At 40.7% G+C, this 24,414-nt stretch overlaps 1 protein-coding gene across 1 annotated transcript in view; it reads left to right on the top strand.

Annotated features, from left to right (window-relative positions):
* Positions 1-24,414, top strand: part of TRERF1 (transcriptional regulating factor 1) — a 1,546,663-nt gene that overhangs the window by 103,673 nt on the left and 1,418,576 nt on the right. The window contains exon 2 of the mRNA XM_044060332.1: positions 22,848-22,888. Within this exon, the coding sequence (XP_043916267.1) occupies positions 22,848-22,888 (41 nt within the window). The remainder of the gene's footprint in view (positions 1-22,847; positions 22,889-24,414) is intronic.

The following is a 24,414-nucleotide window of genomic DNA, read 5'->3' as shown; positions in this document are numbered from 1 at the left end:
CCACATGCAAATTTTTCAGCAATTTCCATATTTATGGGGACATGATAAAATGAAGTATTTTGGAGTATGGATTAAAAATGATTCTGGTAAGGCAACTAAGGATATGTGGGAAGAGACTAAAAAGATTTTACAAAAGCTGAGAAATCAGAAGTTCTGTTATATGGATAGTAAGATACAAGCAGTTACATATTTTAGTCCCTTTAATCTTAGTTATATCAACCAGAGGAAAAATTGTGCATAGCAGTTATTAATTTATTTATTGGAATTTGTTTACCAGGATAATCCACTAGGTCAGTAATAGTCCGTTTTCAGTGGAGGCCTGGGGAGAAATGCTTCACAAAAAACATAACCGTAAACATAGAACAGGAATTAACATTTGAAAAGTTCCATAGACATGTACATGGAGAAGTAATTAACAATTAGTTAAGTAAAGGTAAAACAGGATTTGGCAATAGTTACAATTAATTACATTTACAATTAAAACAAACATAATACAAAATGAGACAAGTCATATGTAAAAGATTGACATTCTATCAAACTTCTGCCTTAAAAGTAGAAGTTACTCAAGACATTGTATAGTAACTGGACATTAAAAATAGGTAAGAAGAATATATATTGTATAAGAATATATTTAAAACGTAGGGGTAGTCAGGATTTAAAGGGTTGGAATTGGTGCAAGAGCAATTAATAATTAACCTCAATTAATAAAGAGCTGAAGGATTTTTTTCTGGGAGGGGAGGATGGCAAGAATCAAGTGGGATAAGTTGATTATTTGAATAGAAGAAGGCGGCTTGGGATTACCCAATTTGAAGGGGTATTTCAGAGCTACACAGTTAAGCCTCCTACACATAGCACAAGCAGAAACCTGTAATTCAAAGTGGAAAGTGATGATGATGAAACAGGGGAAGCTCAAGAAAAGACTGGGAGTTTGGATGCAGACCTTTGAGGAGAATAATAATAATCATACAGACTATTATATTCATAAAGTAGTAGAAAGTATTCTAAGAAGTGAGGCAACATGGGAATGGAGAAAGGAGATTCTGTCAATAGGGATGACTGCAATTAGGGATTCAGACAATAGGCAAGATGGGGGGGGGGGCTGGAATTTGTTGGAGAAAATTAGCAAAGGAACCAAGGTATTGGGAGCAAATAACTAGTAAGGGAAATGTAATAGAATGGGAAGATGCCAAGAATTTATTTGGACTGCCGGTTAGTGATTGCCTTCCCTATCAAGGATTGATATCAGAATATAGGCAAAGAGAAAGAAATAGGGGTCATATACAAAAGATCAGCACTGGTAGAGTTTTTAGTAGAATCTAGTCCAGAAACTGTTGATAAAAAAGGAATAATTAGTAGAGTATATAAAATATTGCATGATAACTATAATCAATCAGAAGAGGTTAAAAAGGATTGGGAAGAGAGATTAGATAAGCAGGTCACAAAGAAACAATGGGGGATATATGTTTGTCATTCAAATATGCAACAAAATCTAGAATATTTGGAATTTTTGCTTGAAAATGTTTACATAGATATTTTTACACCCCAAGTAGACTCCAGAGGAGTTTTCCTCACATAGAAAGCAAATGTTGGAGGTGTGATGGGGAAAAGGTAATTTGAAACATATTTTCTGGGAGTGTAATGAATTGGCAGACTTTAAATATTCCCTGCAGACAACTCTATCTGAGATACTGGGTGAGCAAATTAGTCTAACTATGGATATGATTTTTCTGAGCTATGATACAGAATTGGAATTACCTAGACATAGTAAAGCCTTGTTGAGTCTAATTAAGGTGGCTAGCAAAAAAAGCAGTTTCTAGAAAATGGAAACCAAAGTCTAAACCAGCAGTGCTAGAAATATTAAATATAGTAACAGAGATAAAACAAATGGAATTGGGACCTTTAGAAAAGGGTAGGAGCAAATTATTTGGGAAAAAATGGGAAATGTGGGAACAGCACATACAGGGCGGAATGAGGTTTAAAAGAAGGGAGGATTTGAATTAGCTATTTAATGTTTGACTGACAATGATTGGATAGACTATAAGTGATTTATAATGTTTGCAACTTAAATTATATCAATATAGTTTGTGATGTAAAATGCTTGCAACTAAGATTATGTCAGCGTGGTTTGTTTTTATTTACGTAAATGTAGGATTGCCTATGTCATAAGTGTTAATTTAATAAAGATGTTTCTTGTTTAAAAAAAATGTGGGGATAGGACTGTGATTTCAACTTGGATTAAAAAAAGATACTTTCAACAAAGGCCTGTAGTTTATCTTTTTTTGGATGCAGCTGTATAACCCCTTAGTATACTGTAAAAAAAGGCCTGAGACACACGCAGATGAGGGCCATTCAAGAACTAAAAGAACCAGTCCTGTTATGAAAGGTGAATAAGATGACAGTGACTGACAATAATTCCATTATATGTCAATGATCTGGGAATGCACCCTTACTACCTTACGTCTAGCATGACTCATATAAAGCAGAGATGAAATGTATTATTGTAAAGAAAAATGATTCAAGAAAAACAAGATCACGTTGTGGCAGTCAAAACTTATTTGCTGCCTTGTTGCAGAAAACATATTAAAATTCTATAAGAGGCAGTCAGAATGATTTTGAGGTGTTAAAATAGCTCAGAAAACAAAGAAAGAGTGAAAAAGTAAGTTTTATAGTTCTGAGGTGAAATTTTCCTTTAATTAAATAGCTATATACAAAAATAGGGGGATGGAGAATGGGTGCAAGTACCACAGCAGTGATATAAGTGACCTTCTACTGTTATGGTAAGTGCATCATACGCAACTGTACTATGTTCATCGTAAATTACTGTTGCAGTAGCTTTTAGCTAATTAGGTAGGAATTCATAGCTTATGCTACCTGGGAGGAGGAAGGATTAGGTTCTAGGAGCCCCTGGAGAATGCTGCTAGCAAAGCTACATCTGGACTTGGAAAAAGAATCCAGTTTGTACTGCTTTGTAAAGGTATGTGCAGAGGACCAAGTAGCTGCCTTTAGAATGCTTCTTTCCAATATGCCATAAAAGAAGACAAGGCTTTGGTAGAATGCGCCCTGTCCCTGCCTGGAAGTTTTTTGTTATAGTGGGAATAAAAGAATGAAATAACAAGGGACAACTGTCTGGAAGTAGTCTGTTTTGATGCTAGTTGCCCTTTGTTTGCCCCGTTATAGGAAATAAATATCTGTTCAGCTTTCCTAAATTACTTAAGTCTGTCAAGATATTATCTCAGTTGTCTCGGCACATCTAGAGTCTGTAGAATCCTCTCTCCCTGAGTTTTTTTTTCCAGGAAAGAAAACAGGGAAATTGATGGCTTGAGTCAGTATAAACTCTGAAACCATTTTTTGGCATGCATGAGGGGTTTGTTCTTAAAGTAAACCTGTCTCCGTGGAATACCAAATAGGGTTCACCCATCATAAAACAGTACAACTCGGATACTATTCTTGCAGATGTCAGACCAGTGAATAAAGCAGTGTTCCAAGTAATGATTGTAAGTCAGCCTGATAAATAAAGTTAAATTTTCCAATATAAAGTTAAGATCCCAAGAAGGTGTTACCTGTTTCTTAGGTGGTCTTACATGTAACACCCCTTTCAGGAACTGCTTTATTACAGTCTATGAAAAAAGGGAAGACTCCATGAACAAACATACTGATGGAGAGATTCTGTAACATGTTTCACAGCTAACATCTCTTTCATATTTATGTACTTTGGCCTGGGATATGAACCTTGATAGGGGAGTAAGATAGACCAGAGTATGGTAAGTCACACAAGTACTGTAAAACCAGTACACAGAAGCCCTGAACAGGACATGGCTGTTAGTCTGGGACCAACTAGCAAATTGTGTATACTTTTAATATAAAATTTCCTAGTAACAGGTTTAACTGCTTGCTTTAGTACCTGCTGCATGTCCTCTGAAAAAGGTGCCTAGAAAATACTATAATTAATTCATCCAGGCAGTTGGTTGTAGTTATTTCATACTGGGGTATATCAAACTCCTCCTGTCTTGTGTGAGTAGATCCAATCTGTGAGAAAGCTTATGATAACTACCTTTGGCCAATTCTGTAAGAAGGGAGAACCACTGTTGCCATGGCCAAAAGGGAGTCGCCACATTGATCTTTAGAGAGTCCTTTTGGAGGAGTTACCACAACGATCATTAGAGAGTCCTTCTGGATTTTCAGTACGACTCAGAATATCAGTAGTAGAAAGGGGAGAATGTGTACAGGAGCGTTCCTGTCACGGAAGTGAAAAAACATCTGTTTTCCAGGTCTGTTTGCAAGGAATATTTTTATTTATTTATTTTATTTATTTGTATTTGTTTACCAGGATGGTCCACTGGCCAAAAATACCCATTTTCAGTGGAGGACCAGGGAGAAAAGCTCCACAATGAAATAACATACATACATTTGAATAAACAAACATAAGAATAATAGATAAAAATGTAAGCATCATACAAAGTTTTAACATTGTTTGAATCAATTACTTAATTTATAAAGCAAGTAATAAGGTAAAATGGTTGTGCGTATATCTAACATCTGTCACTATAAGTTTGCAAAGATGTAGAAATAGGTGGTTGTCCAGGAAAGATGCGGGTTTTTAGAAGGTAATGTAGGGAGAAAGTAGGAAAGGTGGGAGTAGTAGAAAGAGAGAAAGTCAGTTTATAGGAAGTGAGGAGCTAGCACATGAGCATAGCCATTGAGAAGAAAGATGTCTCAAAGATGTTTTGAAGAGAGAAGTATTAGTAGTGGATCTAAGTGAGCATGGGATTGAGTTCCAGAGTATGGCAGTGGAAAAGGAATGGAGCAAATCACCAGCAGGGAGGTTAGGTTTTTGTACTAGCAAGAGAGTTTGCTTTTCAGAGCAGAAGGGTCTAGTAGGGTGGTAGAGTGTAAAAAGAGAGGAGAGGGCAGGGCAGCTGAATGGATTGAATGTTAGTTTATGGGCAGTTGTGAGTCGAATGTAGGTAAGATGATGAGGAAGTTTAGCCAGTTCCATAGTCGAAGGGAGATACAGTGGTGAGATAGGTGTTGCCAATTAGTGACAAACTTAGCAGTTTACTCAGTGCCCACTTGTTTGTTTATGTACTGCATCACTATGGTGTTGTCTGTAATCACCTGCAAATGTCCCAGGTCAAATTACATAAACGTGAAAGAGATAGTAGCTGTGAAACATGCTGTAGAATCTCTTCATCACTTGTGGTCTATCCTGGGGGGAGAAATTGTGGTTCTTTCCAGGGTGATGGTGCTGCTGCTCTAATGACAGGACCTCAGCTGGAGAGCAGAGGCTCATCATGATGCTCCTCACCTGCACTATCAAGCACTAAAACCAATGTTTGAATTCACATTGCCTGGGTCATAGCTAGGGCTTTATTCAACTGCTAAATGAGTGAAGGCTAGCACAGATGATTTGATGCAAAAATTCCCAAGCACTTTTCCACTTATTAAACTTTTTCTTAACTTTATTAGAAAATTTGTATGCATTAAGGAATATTTTTCAAATCTATTTCTCCAAGGGAAGTCCATTATGTAGTAGTGAAAATTTTACCAAAGCAGTAATACTTGCAGTAATAAAGTAGTGATCCTTATTAAATCAATTTCAGCTAGATTTCATTAGCTTGTTGCAAAGTCAGTTTATGTTGTTTGATATGACTATTACTAGTTCTAGTTATCTATTTAACATTTGTTTACTGGGAAAGTTCGACTGGGAGAGAGACCATTTTCAGTGGAGGCCCGGGGAGAAATGCTCCAGATGGATGTCTTTCAAATATGGGAGGAAATAGGAGCACCCGGAGGAAACCCACAAGAATGCAGGGTGAACATGCAGACTCCACATAGAAGGCACCCCAACTGAGAATCGAACCAGAGAGCTGTACCACTGTGCCACCCCCCATGCACTCTAGTATTGATCTGAGACATAATTTGTAAATAGTTAGTGCCAAAATATGTGCATAATGACAGTTTTTAGAGTCTTATTAGACTAGACTAGATGGGCAAGGTGGAAGAGGGCCTGGAAGTGAAGCAGCTTTCTTTGTAGGAGTCAATTATGCATTATAAATTATCATCAGTTGAGTATATAGTGTATTTCTTTAAAATTAATACCTTGAAAAGTGGATTTCCAGTAAATTGTTACTTGAAGGGACAGGTTAAAGATATTTCCACTGGAAGAGTAGAAGGGGTATCTTTAGAAATGAGTTACTTTGTTGTGATTTAATTTAATTTATTTATTTATTTGTGTATTTATTTTTTGTTTATTTATATACTTATTTCTGTTTGTTGACTGGGATAGTCTGGCTGAACTAAAGTCTATTCTGTGTGGAATCCTGGGAAAAAAAGCTTTAGAGTTTGACAAATCACAAAATATAAGCAAAGTAAAGAAAAAGAACAATTAAGTTTACATCCTAGGTGATTATTTCATATTCATAGTTAACAGTGAGCATATTCTTTACATGCTTTGTATGCATTATTACTGTAAAGATTTTACATTGGAAAAAAATAGTGAGGTAACAGGAGTGGAGAGAGGAAATAACATGATTGTAAGCGAAAAGTGTATTGTGCTAGAAGGTCTGTGAGTACATGGGAATCAAAATGAGGGTAGGGATTCAATACAGAAGAAGAAAGAGGGTAGGAATAGATCTGTAGTAGAGGGTATTATGACGTATTAAGGAAGTATCAGGTTCAAAGGCAAAATTGTTTAGATGGTAGGTAGTTTCTTAAATTGCTTAGAGTGGATCGCTTTGTTTCATTTTTGAGGTATGAGGTAACAGAGTTCCACATCATGATGATATAAAAACTGCGGAGGGGTTTACCTTGTATGAGTTTGAGATCTGAGGTGTCTGATTGGAGTGTATTTTCAGTAATAGAGGATACTGATGAACATATATCAGGTTTAGATATTTTGTGAGTAGTCTTCGGTTGGTGATGTTATAGTTCTAGCCATTTAATTAATTGTAGGGCCTTGGGTTTTGCATAATGATTAAGATATTTACCTCACAGACACAAGGGTCTGATTCTTACCTTTGAGAGGGAAATTGGCCAGGTTTTAAAATGGCCCGTAAGGGCATCTAGCTAGTTGTTACCTCTGAAGCTATGATCCTGATAATGGGTTTTGTTTGTTAGTTTTTCTGTGAACTCAGTGAAGTGCATCTTTCTTCCAACTTTTGAAGGTGTTGTTTTGGAATGTACATGAGAATAGCCGTGGATATTTACGTTGGTATATGCTTTTAAGGTTTCTTCTTCCTTCCTCAAGAACATGTGTTGGTATCTTAGCACTGTTTACCACGTCCTGGATTCCAATAAAGAAGACTTGAGTGTGAGAGGCATGTTGTCTTTTAATTTCAGTTTCCTGGTGTCACATTGGAGCCATGCACATCTACATAAATATTATTTCTAGAAAAGATCATACCAGCAGACTGGTTTGTCTTTAGAGCATTTTCAGTGATATGATTTCCTTTCAGTAGAGATCCTACTTTTCTAGCATCTTTTTTATGGTGGGTAAACTCACACATCTATACTATCTCTTTGCATCTCTGTAACCCAGCACAATTGTGGTTACCAGTGTTTTGCAATCTGTTTCCCACACCTCAAATTCTAACCACGAGTGCTCTGGCACTAGATTTGAGCCAACAACTCTTTTGTGTTATCTTCCTTAAGTACCATCCATTCAAGCAGTTTTATTAAAAGCAAAAAGAGAGAAAAAGAAAATCTCAATCTAATAGCTACATTTTGGAAAATATAGTGTTGGTTTTCCCTATTACAGTAAATGGCTCATTGCTGATTACTTTTATGTAAAATTAGGTTTTCTAGAAATGTCATGTACTATACTTCAAATGTATTATGTCTTTAATATGTTGTTTTACTGTACTTTATCTGCTGTATTGTATCCTTACAGTTTTGTGGAGCTTTTCTCCCTGGGCCTCTGCTGAAAAAGACTACTCACTCAGTCAACAAATCACAAATAAATCAGATGAGTTTAATGCCTCCATTTCAGTATGTATGAACCCTTAAACATGTCATGGCCTTTCATTCCATTCTACAGTCTGTCATAGTAACAGCTAGAAAATCTGCAGCCTGTTGTAAAGGAAAGCAGAAGGCCATCCACTTGAAATTCATATTAGGCTAAGTGGAAGAGATGCACTTTCCTGTACTGGTGAAAGGGTTAGGGACATTTTTTCTTCTTGTGTGCCTTAGATTTTGCAGTATTTGTCTACAGTGTTTTATCTGTGACTTTTCATATTCCTCACTGAAACTTCATTTGTTTATCTCTTTTTCTCTACCATATTACAGATAAATAATTTCTTGGTATTTGTATCTCAGGCATACTGAAAGAAGCATTTCCCCTTTCTGAGATCTGAACTGTTACCGAAATTGTAAAACTGCAATTTCTGAAACAGTATCTACTGTTAATTTAAAGTTTCTTTCTTGAAAAATGTTATTTTTGATGGTTTCTGTTAGAGCAAGGAAGATTTCAGAGTTAAGGGTTTTGATGTGTGAAGAATGTTACTCATTTCTATATAAAGACAAAATATTTTTGAAAGCTTATTTTTTGTACTAAAGATAGTTGTCATCTATTTCTGTTAACCAAGCTGTTCAGCTTAATTTTTGCTTTCCAGAAGGATAAAATAAGCACGAGGGTTCTTAAAACATTTGATGTCCACAGATCTCTTGATGTTATACTCAAAGGATATTGAGAAGATTATAGTTCTGTTTCATTTGTGAATGGCAGATAAGGCAGGTTAACCACTTAACATACATTTTCAAACAGCTTTGCAGCTGTATTGTTTTGTAACAGAATCTTGAAAGTCGTGGTTGGGCTTCACTCAGCTGGAGAAGCAGCCAACAGTGCATCTTTTTTTAGGAATACCTCCACTCAAAATATCTGTGGAGCTGACACTTGGGTATTTTTACACACATTTACAAAACATTATAAACTGGGTTATCATTCCAGAGCAAGGGTGAGTTTTGCACCCTATGTAGTGATGTAGTGTATGATGTGTTATTAGTACTGTTTTCCCTCTTTTTGGTGACTGTGTAGGTACATTGCTTGGTACTCTATCCAGATATAAGCAATTGTCTTTGTCCATTCACAAACAGCTTTTATGAAAGGAACAATACTGGAGTATTTAGCTCAGCAACAGATCCTCAAATAATGTAGATGCTTATCACTGTGAAGTTTTATACCCTCCTCCCTATTTGAGAATGGTCATTATTTGCATATATTTATTTTAAAGTAACTGGAGTCATTGTTTTTCTTTATTATTTTTGTGTATTCCTGAAAGGAGCCCTTGATTCTGACTTACTATTGCTACTTGTTTCATAGTTTATTGTTGTGAAATCCTGTAGTAATCTTACTATTACTATGTACCATATGCCATTCTAGTTATATGCTGTAGATCCTGACTCATAGTTCCTGGCCTTTGTTTTTCATCTCAGCTAAAGAACTGCCATGTGCTTGAGCTGCTGTTTGAGTAGGTGTGTGTTGTGGGAGCTCTTAATGTAAGTGAAGCACCAGAAACAAAGTGGCGTGAGGGGGGGGGGGGGACTGTCCTTCTTGGCTGTAGCAGGTGAGGGGTGAGTCACTGCAGGCAATATCCTTATGTAACATATGTACAGAATATCTCAATCCACTAGCAAGCATATTTATTGTTGTTTGCTCTGTTGTGATGATAACTGCACACACCTATAATTTCTTGATGTGATGAAATCCCATTCTTGATTTTCACTGTGTGCTATGTTTTATCATCAGGCAGGATGTCTGTTTCCTTTTTTATTTTAACAATTCTATACAGGTCTTGCTTCTTTGAGGTCTTATAGTAGTGAAAGTTATTATTAGTGTTTGCCTTTTCCTATTAATGACGATATAGTGCAGTAAATCTGTTATTCCATACTTTAAACCCTGCCAACCATTGTTTGTTTGAACCACTAAAACAACTGGCCTCTGTATATTTACAGTTTTAGGCAGGCACTGAGGGAAAACATTTCATCTGAAATTCTGTTAGGTAAGATAAATAGGAAGAGCATAATTAAGGACTTCTGTACAAAGACATTTCAAATCTGTCCTTATCAAGTCATAATGGGGATATGGAGAATGACGTGCAAGTCTAACAGTACATTCAAACCAACAAGTCAGCCTTTGGTAGTTGTAGAAATGTTTCATCCATGTTTGGGCTTGTCATTGTACTGTGCAGTGAAAATCCTGATGCCCAGTAGAGCTCTTAGCTTTTCAAAAAAGCTTGATGGTATTTACACCTTAAAGGTAGGTGTCAAATAAGGTTGTACACAGAAGAGCAGAATTATCAAAGTAAATGCATATGCCACCCAATCAGAGAGAGATCTGGCAAAACACAGAATTATCTGTACTAGGATGTTTTCAAATCTTCCTTTATTAAAGTATTGTGGAAGATATACAGCAATATGGACATAAGATTCCAAGAGGGAGCATTTTGTAGGGTAAAGGTTTAGACATCATCAATAAGAAGCTGGTCCAGATATCAAAATTGCAAAGTACACACATTTTAATATATGATCATTAGTAAAGTCAGTGTCTGTTTTGGCAAATTAAGTCCTTCAGCTCTCGTCTTTGTGCTGTTTACATTTGTTGTGTAATATTTAGCTGTGATGAGTTAGGTACACTAACTGCAAGATACAACTTGCTTTTCGTACGGCCAGTCCAGTGGAGCACTTAGAAAGCTCAGTTCTAGAGTGCGGTTCACCCAGGTCTGGTTACCAGAAAGGGCAACAGATAGCTGGTTGGTGAGGAGAGGATTTCTGTTACTGATGGCCAGATGTTCTTCGTGTTTCACTGTTGCAGTCATTACATTTGGGTAATCTGCTGGCAGGTTGCCCTCAGTCGACCTGATTACAAAGTCTTGGGTCCTGTGTCAGTTGCTGTCCCTTCTTCCATGATGTCAGGTCATCAGGGGTATAAAACATGCAGCCAACACAATTTTCATCAGTCTTTCTTGCCGCGCGGTGCCCGGAGCAGAAGCAGTTCGCAAGTGCCAGTCGGCAGACTCCTGAAATTTTCGTTTTCGAGTTTCAGAACCAAAGTCTTCAACCTAAAGCTAAGTACCCCATTGGAGAGACTTTTTCTTGCTCCTTACCGATGTCAGTAAAAGTTAATAATTGTATTACTTGTGGGAAGCAAATACCTCATAAGGATTTTCATTTGTACTGTGTTCCTTGCTTAAGCCCTGACCACAACGTGCCTTGCTGTTGGTTTTGTGCTAAATTTAATCAACGCACTATTAAGCGTCGGTATATTTTTGCATCTAAATATTTTGGCTCAAGATTTAACTATCCAGAAATGTCGTCATTTAGCAATCCGACTACCGGAATACACAAAAAATGCAAAGAAAACGACAGAGACAGACCGTCAAGGTCCAAAACCGACGACGAAGCTTCTCCTAAGCCAGTCGCCGGTTCACCGGTACCCAGTGAGGTGCTTTCGCAGCCCCTGATGTCCGCTACTTTTGATTCGCAGGCCTCTACTGAGACCCATTCAGAGTCCAGTATGCCACGAGACACTTTAAGTATTGAACCCGCGGATGTCTCTACCTTAGATGGGTCCGGAGCCGCTGAGCAGGCACCGGCTTCTGAGGGTGTTTTCAGGCCTAAAGATTTGTATATTAAACCGACACCATCTTCAAAACTTAGGCCAGAATCAACTTCTGTGTCTAAAAAAATGACGCTTGGGCCACGTGCACAGGCCCCTATGCCTAAAAAATAAATGATCAAAATGGCTGAGGATTTAATTACCTTGATCAGGGGTTCTCATCCCCCTCTTGCTAAGAGGCCTAGGCAAGGCACTGATTATGAATCATCAGATCAGGTTTCCATTTCAAACAAACCAAACGATACAAAAGGCACAAAAGTATCTGCTGGATTAAGTATCGGCTGTTTGGTGTGTTATCAGGTTTCCATTTCTTCTGATTCCTCTTCTGATCAGAAATTATCTATTCCACCTTATGAGAACTCTGATGCAGAAGAATCCATCCTTTCTGCTTCTCCTCCTGAGGATTTTTCTTTTGGAGAAACGTTGCATACCTTAAGGGAACATTTTCACTGGGAAAGTCAGGATTTTTTAGAACCTAAAAAGAGGCTTAGGGATTTCCTTCTTCTTTCTCGGCATAGGCCTTTGGCTATGCCTCCTGTTCTAGACATTGTTGATGATGTTTTCTCAGAATCCAGCATGGCTCCTGATTCCCTGCCTCCGGCTCCTAGTAAGCCAGACAGATATTACAGGGTTCCTGACTCCCACAAATTCCTTTTTAAAAACCCTACTGCTGACCCTGAAACCATTTCTTACGGTCCCAAGGGCGTTAAGGCCTCTACTGCAAAAAATACTACCCCTTCTGATAGAGACTCCAGGGCGCTGGATAGATGGGGTAAGAAGGTTTACACGTCTTCAACCTTGGCAATCAGGGCTTTAAACTGTCAATTTCATATGCTTAAATATCAGCAGCATGTCATGGGCCTACTTAAACAGAAAATGATGTTGATTTCTGACTGTGTGGAAAATAAAGAGTTACAGGATTTATTGCATTCAGCTGAACAAGTTGGAAAGCATACTTTGCAATGTGGTTTTGATTCCTTGGAAGCCTCTTGTAGGGCTGCCGTAACTGGATCTGTGATTAGAAGGCATGCTTGGCTCGAGGAGCAAAATCTGCCTGATCATGTTAAAGCAAAATTGTTGGATGCTCCTTTACAACAGGACAGTCTATTTGGTAATAAGGCAGAAGCTAAATCTATGCAAACTGTAAAAGATTTCCTACAAGTGCAGCCACCCAGGTTCAGTAGGCACTGGCCTACTAAGAATTGGTCCTTTCCATTTCCCAGCAGAGCCGCTCAGGTCAAATCCAGACACTCCAAAGGTTCCAGGTTTCAGTCACAAGGAACTTACAGAACAAAATAATGGGGTGCCTCCACCTCCAAATCTGGAAGTAACAAGGCACCTCCCTACAGTAAACAGTCTCAATGACTTTCCTCTGCCATCTCCAAGCACTTACCTTTTGGCAGCCCCTTTGGGGGGAAAACTGGCACTTCATGCACAAAATTGGCATCTAATTACCCAGGACAAGTGGGTTTTAAATATAGTATCCCAGGGATACAGATTTCATTTCCAGACGTTGCCGATCCCAAATAGATAGCCAGATCTGCCTCCAAATCAGTGGGCAGAGGCCCAGAAACAAGTTATATCCCTCATGAATATGGGGGCTATTCAACCAGTACCAGAAAAGGAAAAGGGACAAGGTTTTTATTCAAGATTTTTCCTGGTACCCAGAAAAGACAAATCATGGCGTCCAGTTCTGGACTTATCCATTCTAAATACATTTGTGGACATTCCAAATTTCAAGATGCTGACTCTACAACAGTTACTGCCTATGCTACTCAAGGATGCCTGGTTGGTAACTCTAGACTTAAAAGAGGCTTACCTGCATATCCCAATCAGGGAATCTTGCAGAAGATACCTCCGCTTCAAAGCAGGCTATTTGCATTACCAGTTCTCTGCACTGTCCTTTGGCTTATCTACTGTGCCCAGGGTCTTTACAAAGTGCCTGGCACCAGTAATTGCTTTTTGCAGACAAAGAAACATTCAAATTTATCCTTACCTGGACGATTGCCTAATTCAGGCAGAAAACAAGGACACACTTCTACAGCATCTGGCGTTTGTAAAAAGGCTTCTAACTTGCCTAGGGAACACCATAAATGAAAAGAAATCACAACTGGTACCCTCTCAAATAATTACATTCCTGGGTGCAAGCTTGAATACAACTGCCCAGATGACTTGCCTCATGCTAGAAAAACAAATTCAATTGATGACTTACTTCAAACAAGTGGCCACAAAAACCCTGCTATCTGCAAGACAAATCCTGCAGGCCTTGGGGTTCATGGCTTCCTGCATTCTACTAATTCCATATGCAAGACTGCATATGAGGAAACTTCAATGGTACCTAAAAAAGCTTATGGAGTCAGTATTGCCACAGCCTGGAAACAATGATTCATATCATTCCCTGCCTGCAGCAAGAGTTCCTATGGTGGGCAAAGGCCTGTCACCAAAACAAGGGACTGTCATTCATTCCACTCCCTGCCACCCAAACCCTGACTACAGACGCATCAGATTATGCTTTGGGGGTGGGGGCGCATCTGGCAGGGAGATGCATTCAGGGCAAATGGAGCCCAAATCAAATGCACCTGCATATCAACCAGAAAGAGATGCTCAAGGACTATCTTTATCCAGGGCAACTACTGATAAAGATGGACAACACCACAGTCATGTGGTGCATAAACAAGCAGGGGGGTACCCATTCCTACCCCCTTTGCAGACTCGCCATGGCTTTGTGGAACACATCATTGACTTAAATACATCTACAAGCTCAATTCCTGCCAGGAAAGGAAAATACTCTGGCAGACGAACTAAGCAGAAATGTTATGGACCCACACGAATGGAAACTGGATCCACAAATCTTCAGCATGTTGACAAGCAAATGGGGGAGCCCAGAGATAGATCATTTTGCCTCACCCCAAAACTATCAGTTGGACAAATTCTGCACAAGAATTCATCATAAAAAAGCTTGGAAAGTTGGGTGCTCCATCATTCAGCTGGAAAAACCTATCAGTCTATGCCTTTCCCCCTCTGCCTCTGCTCTCCAAAGTTCTAAAAGTCCAACTGGACAAACCCAAAATTATTCTGATTGCTCCAGACTGGCCTCGCCAACACTGGTACCTGCTCCTACGCAGTATGTTACACCTCTCTCCGTGGTACCTGCCTCAAACACCTTATCTACTGTCTCAGCAGAACTATCAAATTCTGCACACTCAGCTCCAAACTCTGAATCTTGCAGCATGGTTAATCAACTAATTTCACCAGTTACATCTCTCAGCAAACCTGTGATGGATGTCATTTTGGAGGCTAGAAGGCCTAGTACTAGAAAATCTTATGCTGATAAATGGAAGAGATTCTGTGCCTGGAACCAAGCACAAGGAATAAACACAGCAATGCCCAATGTTCCTCAGATTTTGCAATATTTAACTGAGATGCTTCACAAGGGCCTATCCTTTTCTTCCATAAAAATCCATGCCTCTGCCATTTCAGCTCATTACAACACAGAACCTCCCCTCTTTTCTCATCCCCTGCTAAAGCAGTACCTCAGAGGGGCCAAGAATTTGAGACCTCCCAGGAGAGCACCAACTCCTGCATGGGACCTCAATTTTGTGTTGGAAAAACTCAACCTACCTCCTTTTGAACCAGCTGCTACTGCAGACATAAAATTTATCTCTTGGAATACAGCATTTCTTTTAGCAGTCACTTCAGTTAGAAGGATTTCAGAACTACAGGCTCTCATGGCAGTGGAGCCTTTTATTATCTTTTACCCGGACAGGGTGGCTCTCAGGACCAATCCATCCTTTATGCCTAAAGTGGCATCTAATGTGGCTCTTAATCAGACCATTCATCTGCCAACCTTTTTCCCAAATCCACAGAACAAGGGCGAGCGGATTCTGCATTCATTGGATGTGCACAGACAACTAAGATTCTACTTAAACAGGACAAAATCTTTAAGAAAATCTGAACAATTACTGGTGGCATTTGCTGCAGGGGCAGAGGGAAGGGCCATTTCAAAGCAGACTATTTCAATTGGATAAGCCATTGTATTAATTTCTGCTACATGCACCATGGTAAACCTGTCCCTAAGGGGATCAGATCCTATTCCACCAGGGCTGCATCTACTTCTGCAGCTTTTCTCAGAGGGGTTCCTACCAGAAACATTCTAGAAGCTGCTACCTGGAGCTCAGTTCATACGTTCACCAAACATTACCATTTACCAGAACAGGCTTTGCCACTGCTGTCCTGAAGGGCCTTATAGCTGCTCCTAAGGCTGTATAATTCCATCCTCCCAACCATAGCTTTGGGATTCTACCCAAATGTAATGACTGCAACAGTGAAACACGATGAACATAGTACAGTTGTGTACACGTACCATAAATGTAGATGTTCGAGTGTATTCACTATTGCAGTCCTGGTTACCCACCCTCCAGCCCCCTATTTAGCCTTTTTGGTGTATTTGCTTTTATTTGGAGATTTATTTTTTGTATTCTAAATTACATGTATATATATATATATATATATATATATATATATATATATATATATATATATTGCTCCCCATTTGGGGGGGCACCTGACATCTGGGGCAAGAAAAAATGATGAAAATGGCGTCGGCTGCATGTTTTATACCCCTGATGACCTGACGTCATGGAAGAAGGGACAGCAACCGACGCAGGACCCAAGACTTTGTTAATCAGGCCGACTGAGGGCAACCGGCCAGCAGATTACCCAAATGTAATGACTGCAACAGTGAATACACTCGAACATTTACATTTATGGTAAGTGTACACAACTGTACTTTTCTGTCTTGGAGAGATGGGTTTTGCATTACATAATAGTCTTCTAGTGGAATTCGAGGGGATTGCATTAAGTAGGCAGATGAGTTGGAATGCCTAGAGTTGCACTTGTGATAGGGCTTTCCTTTATTTACATTCCCGCCTGTTAGGTGTTTGAAGAGGTGGAATGTCAGGATGTTCATCGTGTTACCCTGCTGCAGTCATCACACTTGGGTTATCCTGTCGTCAGGCGGTCCTGCAGTCGGCCGGAATTCCAAAGTCTTGGTCCAGCGTCGGTTGCTGTCGCTTCTTCTCTGACGTCAGTGTGCCAGGGGTATATATAATGCATCCGACGCCATTTTCTTCAGTCTTTCTTGCCGCGGGGTGCCCGAAGCAGAAGCAGTTTGCAAGTGCCAGTCGACCGACTCCTGAGATTTTCGAAGTCGAATTTCAGATCCGAAGTCTTCAGTAAAGCTAAGTACCCCATTGGGGAAACTTTTCTTGCCTCAGACCGATGTCAGAAAAAGTTAACAATTGTATTTCTTGTGGGAAGCAAATACCTCATAAGAATTTTCATTCTTACTGCATACCTTGCCTAGGCCCAGACCACAACGTCACTGGTTGTCGTTTTTGTGCTAGGTTTAATAAGCGTACTATAAAAAGACGCTTTGATTTCACACGACACTACTTCAGTAGAAAATTTAACTACACTATGCTGTCGGAGCAACCAACTACCAGCGTGCACAAAAAACGCAAGGATAAGGACAGGCAGCCTAGACCCAAGCCAGACTCCGAGGCCTCGACTGGTCCGGTCTCAGGTTCACCGGTCTTCAGTGAGGCTCCGATGCAGCCCCTGACTACCGCAGATCTGGAACCCGAGATCGCTTCAGAACTTTTGGCGGAAAGTACTAGGCCAACATTTTGTTTAGTCCCTACCAACGACACTGCTAAAAAAGATGTCGGTGCTGCAGAAACACCTTCGTAAAAATATATCCTAACACTAAGACTCCTATTAAACCTAAAAAGACTGCACTTCAGTCTCCAGTTCAAGGCCCCATGCCTAAGAAACAGATGCTCAAAATGGCTGAAGATTTGATCTCTTTAATCAGGGGTTCCCAACCCCCACCCGACAAAAGGCCTAGACAAGAGGAAGATTATGCCTCCTCTGAACAAGTGTCTATTTCCTCAGGCTCCTCTGAGGACCAAGATTACTCCTTCTCCCCTTATGAAGATTCTGATGCTGAGGATGCTATTCCCTCAGCTTCTCCTCCTGAAGACTACTCCTTTGGGGAAACTTTACACACTATGAGGGAACATTTTCACTGGGAAGGTCAGGACTACTCTGACTCAAAGAAAAGGCTCAGAGAGTTTCTTTTACTCCCCCAGAACAGACCACTTGCCACCCCCCCCCAGTTTTAGACATTGTGGATGATGTTTACTTAGAATCCAGTTTGAACCCAGATTCTCTGCCTCCTGCTCCGGCCAAACCTGACAGATACTATAGAGTGCCTGATTCCCACAAATTTCTTTATAAAAGCCCTGTTGCTGATCCAGGGTCCCAAAGGGGCTAAGGCTTCTATGGCAAAAAATCCTGTTCCCTCTGAAAGGGACTCCAGAGCACTAGACAGGTGGGGGAAAAAGGTTTACACCTCGGCCACTCTAGCTATGAGGGCACTAAATTGCTAATTTCACATGCTAAAATATCAGCAATTTCTTATGTCTCAGTTAAAACAAAAAATGAGCACACACCCTCAACAGTCTGAATTGAAAGAAATGCAGGATATGTTGCATGCAGCTGAACAGGTGGGCAAACATACTTTACAATGTGGGTTTGATTCTTTGGAGGCTTCCTGCAGAGCAGCTGTCACTGGGTCTGTTATACGTAGGCATGCTTGGTTAAAGGAACAAACTCTGCCTGATCATGTTAAAGCAAAGCTTCTAGATGCTCCCTTACAGCAGGATGTTCTTTTTGGAGTTAAAGCAGAAGAAGTCTTAAAGAAAATGGAGGATAAGACAAAATCTATGCAGACAGTCACAGATTTCCTACAGGTACAGCCCCTCGCTTCAGCAGAAGTTGGCCAACAAAAAATTGGTCCTTTCCAGCTACTGACAGACCACAGAGGGGTAAATACAGACGTCCAAGAGGCAGAGGACAACCACAAGCCCAGTACAAACCTCGCCAATGGGGCACTGCAACACAGAAGGGAGGAGAAAACAGGTCCCAAACTAGCAGAAGGCAAACTCAACGACTTGCACCTCATCTGGCCAAGCAACACTCTCTTGGCAGCACCCTTGGGAGGAAAACTTGCACTTTTTTCAGACAACTGGCACATTGTCACAAAGGACAAAATTTCACGAGGATACAGATTCCCTTTTCACACCTTATTTTATTTTTATTTATTTATTTATTTAACATTTGTTGACCGGGAATGTCCGACTAGGTTCCACAGAGCCTGTTTTCAGCGGAGGCCCAGGGAGAAATGCTCCAGATGCATGTCTTTGGAATGTGGGAGAAAACAGGAGTACCCGGAGGAAACCCACGCAAACACAGGGAGAACATGCAAACTCCACACAGAAGGCACCCCAGCCGAGAATCGAACCGGAGAACCTCTTGCTGTGAGGTGACAATGTTAACCACTGCACCACTGTGCCGCCCAATGGGAATGCCAAACCTGCCACAAAATCAATGGGCAGAGGCACAAAAACAAATTACAGCTCTCATGGACATGAGCCATTCAACTGGTACCTACTCGAGAGCAAGGCCAAGGATTTTACTCAAGACTCTTTCTAGTTCCCAGAAAGGACAATGCCTGGAGACCAATTCTGGACCTTTCAATTCTAAACACCTTCTTACAAGTACCCAAATTCAAGATGCTAACACTACAGCAGCTTCTTCCCATGTTGGGCAAGAAAGCATGGCTAATAACGTTGGACCTCAAGGAGGCATACCTGCATGTCCCTATCAGACAAAGTTGCAGAAGATACCTCCGTTTCATTGCAGGTTCAACCCATTACCAATTCTCTGCACTGCCCTTTGGCTTATCTACTGCACCCAGGGTCTTCACAAAATGCCTGGCACCAGTAATTGCATACTGCAGACAAAGAGGAATTCAAATATACCCATACCTGGATGACTGCCTCATCCAAGCAGAAAGCAAGGACATCCTCTTACAACATCTGGCCTTTGTAAAACATCTTCTAAGTTGCCTGAGGTACACAGTAAACGAAAAGAAATCAAAACTAGTACCCTCACAGAATATGACATTCCTGGGTGCCAGCTTGAATACAACGGCCCAGAAGGCTTATCTGACGCCAGACAAACAACTACAACTGACTCAATATTTCAAAACAATGGCAACAAAGACCCAACTACATGCAAGAAAAATTTTGCAGGCCTTGGGCTTCATGGCATCTTGCATACTACTACCATTTGCAAAGCTGCATATGAGGAAATTACAGTGGTACCTAAAAAGCGTATGGTCTTAACACAGCCACAGCTTGGACACAATGATATCTCTCATTCCCTGCCTACAGCAGGAGTTTCTATGGTGGTCACAGGCATGTCACCTCAACAAGGGTCAGCCTTTCACCTTGCCCCCAGCCATGCAAACTATGACAACAGATGCATAGGACTACGCCTGGGGGGGCACACATGGCAGGACAGTGCGTTCAAGGCGTATGGACTGCAGATCAAAGGAATCTGCACATCAATCAAAAAGAGATGCTAGCTGTACAGAATGCTCTGACAGCCTTCAAGAATCTATTACATCCAGGAAAACTTACAATAAGGACGGACAACACCACAGTAATGTGGTACATAAACAAACAAGGGGGTACACACTCCTACCCTCTATGCAGGCAAGCAATGACCTTGTGGAACACAGCTCTGGCTTACCAAGTTCAGTTACAAGCTCAATTCCTACCAGGAAAAAGAACACATTGGCAGACGACCTCAGCAGAAATATCATGGATCCCCACGAGTGGAAACTGGATCCACAAGTATTTGCAATGATAACTCAAAAATGGGGCCTTCCAGAAATATACCTGTTTGCCAGTTCTCAAAACTTTCAACTAACAAAATTTTGTATAAGGACACTTCACCATCAAGCTTGGAAAGTGGACGCACTCTCATTAATTTGGAAAAACCTGACAGTATATGCCTTCCCTCCATTGCCTCTCCTCACAAAAGTGCTTCTGAAAGTCAGAAAGGAGAGACCACGACTGATACTCATAGCCCCAGACTGGCCACGCCAGCACTGATACCCACTATTGAGGAATATGGCCCAGGGCCCACCTTGGATTTTACCACAAATTACCCATTTGCTCACACAGCAAAACAATCAGATTCTTCACAGTCAGCTCAAAACCTTAAATCTGGCTGCATGGCAAATCACCTAAGCATCCAGCCAGCTCCTCTTTCCCAAGCAGTTATGGATGGATGTTGTTCTGGAAGCTGGGAGGCCCAGCACCAGGAAGGCCTATTCGGACAAATGGAAAAGGTTTTGTGCCTGGAACCAAGATAAAGGCCAAAGCACACTTCAGACTCACATGCCTCACATTCTACAGTATTTCACTGAGATGTTGCACAAAGGACTTTCTTTTTCTTCCATTAAAATCCATGCATCAGCTATTTCAACCCACTACAACACGGATCCACCCTTATTTTCGCATCCACTTCTAAGGCAGTTCCTCAGAGGGGCAAAAAATATTAGCCCCCCCCCCCCAGGAGAGCACCTACACCAACATGGGACCTCAATTTTGTTCTGGAAAAACTTACGCTACCTCCCTTTGAACCAGCTTTCTCTGCAGATCTACAGTTCCTATCATGGAAGACTGCTCTGCTGCTAGCAATAACTTCAGCTAGAAGAGTCTCAGAGCTGCAGGCACACTAATGGCAGTGGAACCTTTCCTCATTTTCCATCAAGACAGAGTTTCTCTACGAACTAATCCTTTCTTCATGCCTAAGGTGGTTTCCAGTGTGGCTTTAAATCAAACCATCCACTTACCCACCTTCTTCCCAAATCCACAGAACAATGGAGAAAGACTCCTGCATTCCTTGGACATTCACAGGCAACTTCATTACTACTTGTATAAAACTAAGGCTTTCAGAAAATCTGACCAGCTTTTTGTATCCTATGCTACAGCTTCACAAGGGAAGGCTATATCAAAACAAACCATTTCCAAATGGATAGGACATTGCATTCATTTTTGCTATACCCATCATGGAAAACCAGTTCTTGCTACCATTAGGCCCCACTCTACCAGGGCAACAGCTACATCTACAGCCTTCCTCAGGGGGGTTCCAACCAAGGAGATTTTGGAAGCTGCAACTTGGAGTTCAGTACACACCTTTAGCAAACACTATCACTTACCACTTTACTCTAAGACTAGGGCTGGCTTCACCACTGCAGTTCTGCAGGGCCTTCTAGCCTCCTCTAACCCTCTATAACTCCTCCACCCATCCTTAGCTTTGGGATTCTACCCAAGTGTGATGACTGCAGCAGGGTAACACGATGAACATAGTACAGTTTTGTACCTACCATAAATGTAGATGTTCGAGTGTACACCCTGCTGCAGTCCAGGTTACCCTCCCTCCATCCCCTCTGATCTAACTGGCTAAATCTCTACAATACCTTCCTGATGTATTTGCTTATAGCTGGAGGGATTTTGTGTTTCTGCAAAAATTACTTAATTTGGCACTAATTACTGACCACCTTTTTGGGGGCACCTGACATCTGGGGCAAGAAAAACTGAAGAAAATGGCATCAGATGCATTATATATACCCCTGGCGCACTGACGTCAGGGAAGAAGCGACAGCAACCGACGCAGGACCAAGACTTTGGAATTCCGGCCAACTGCAGGACCGCCTGACGACAGGATAACCCAAGTGTGATGACTGCAGCAGGGTGTACACTCGAACATCTACATTTATGGTAGATACAAAACTGTACTTTAGGTGTTATAAGAGAGCTCCATACATTCAATGTGACATCTTCAGAGTCTATTAATCTGTCTTATCCCTAGAGGGAATGAACAGTGCTGGTAAATAAATGGTTGCCTGGCACTGAATGTATTTATTTGGTAAACTTTTTTTATTGGATAGGTGGAATGATCCAGGGACCATTTTCAGCCATGATCTGAGCGATTTGGTGATAATGGTAATACTGGAATATTAACAAGAGAACAATTCAGGAAGAAGAACCAGAAAACAGTTTTTAAATAAATAAACAAATAAATGAATGAATGACCTTTAAGTATCAGAGCAGAAACTTTGGATATGTTGTCTTTTATTTCAGTGTTTAAAAACATGGTGCCTCTTAATAATTGTGAGCATTTATTGTTGAAAGGTTTAGATAATGTAATATTTAGGATTATAACACATGAATGTGTACACATTTTGATAACATTTATAACATAGAATCTTATACAGCTTTGTAATACATTTCTGAAATTCATTTTTAAATTTCAGGTTTCAACAGAAAGGAAACCAGACTGCACTCCTGAACAGAGGTATAAAGCAACTTCTGTTGTGACTCAAATATGTTTGTATAGTCATGTATCTGTTAACTTTTTAAGATGCATAGTCATAGCAGTGTCGAGCTTCATTGTTTCTATATTACCATCTTCATGTTATGTTGTTATTATGACTTTCTTTCAAAATCTCAGTATAGTTTGCTTGTACCTATATTTTTTTGTCTCTTCTACAACTCCTCCATACACTGTTTATTCTGTCCCACTACCACCATGAGATAAGTATGTTGAGATGTCTGCCCCCAAAGTAAATCCTGTAGACTTTTGACATCATCACCATGTTCAATGCCCCACTGTCTCTACCTGAGGTTTGGGGGCTGTGGGTATAACTAGCTGCTGAACCTTCCATATTGTTTTTTTTTTTTCCTTTTTCTCCCACTCCTCACAACTGAGCATCACCTGCCACTAGCTCCTCTGCTCATTCATCGGGTGTCTAAAGGACCCACTTTAGCCTCCCTCTGGTTCATCCAGACCCATATCTGGGGGTGAAGAGGAGATAGAAGATGCTGATACAACATCATACTGCTGATGAGGAGAGTGCCATCATACTGCTGATGGGGAGAGTGCTGTACCCTCTCTCACCCCATGACAGCCTTACAAGCTCCACAGTTGCTGCCTGTAAGAGATAAATGCTTGCTGCTTCACGTGTCAATTCTCGACCAAGCCTTGTACTCCATACAACCCAGAGCTCATCTGGCTGTTAATATTGCTTTTGCAGAGAGCATAGGCAGACTTTCCCCACCCATGATAGGCAAGCAGGAATCAACCATTCACGTCCGCTTTCCCTCTTCTGATCCCTCCAATACCAGTGCTGTTAGTTGAACCTAGATCATCTGGGGTGCAGTAGAGGTGACCTCCTATGTTCTCAAGGACAGGAAACACAATGTGGGAGAAAGTAACTTGCAGCCTCGTGTTACTGTCAGCTTTTTGGTTCACTGCTGGTGGCACTTAGGTGTGAATCATGCCATAGTGTACTTTTTTGTAGTAGATAATTTCCCACACATCAAGTGAAAGCACTATTTTTGTTGGAATCCATATTCTTTATTGTGGAAGGTCTGTATAGAGATATAAGCTTGTACCTTACTCCCTACCCTGATCCATGAGTAAAAGAACAACCACAAAAACATTTAGTTCCCCCTGACTGGATTTCAAAATCATTGAGTCTGTTCTTATCTTGAAATATTAATATCAAAGCTAACCAATTCCATTTTAACAGAGGGATAAAGTGCTGACTATGAATATCCAGACAACTTGAGTTCATTTAGTGGCTCATCACTTGTTGGAGCTGGCAGAGTGAAAGGAAGGAGTAACCCTATGGGTTAGCTGGCTTGCCCCTCTTCAGGAGAAGGAGATAGGAGTGCATATCTGAGGCATTTGTTGATAGAATCTCCAGTGGGGGCCAAAGACCACACAAGAATATTAGATTTGAGGAAAGCAGAGCAGTCCTGGCGTGGGCTTGCACAGGTGAACTAGTCACACTTGCTGATGTGCAATGCACATCAAAC

Source organism: Protopterus annectens, chromosome 1.part0 (genome assembly GCF_019279795.1).
Source record: "Protopterus annectens isolate FY-2018-M chromosome 1.part0, PAN1.0, whole genome shotgun sequence".
NCBI classification, from domain to species: Eukaryota; Metazoa; Chordata; order Ceratodontiformes; family Protopteridae; genus Protopterus; species Protopterus annectens.
The sequence above is the reverse complement of the archived record's forward strand: the minus strand, read 5'-3'. Positions and strand labels throughout refer to the sequence as shown.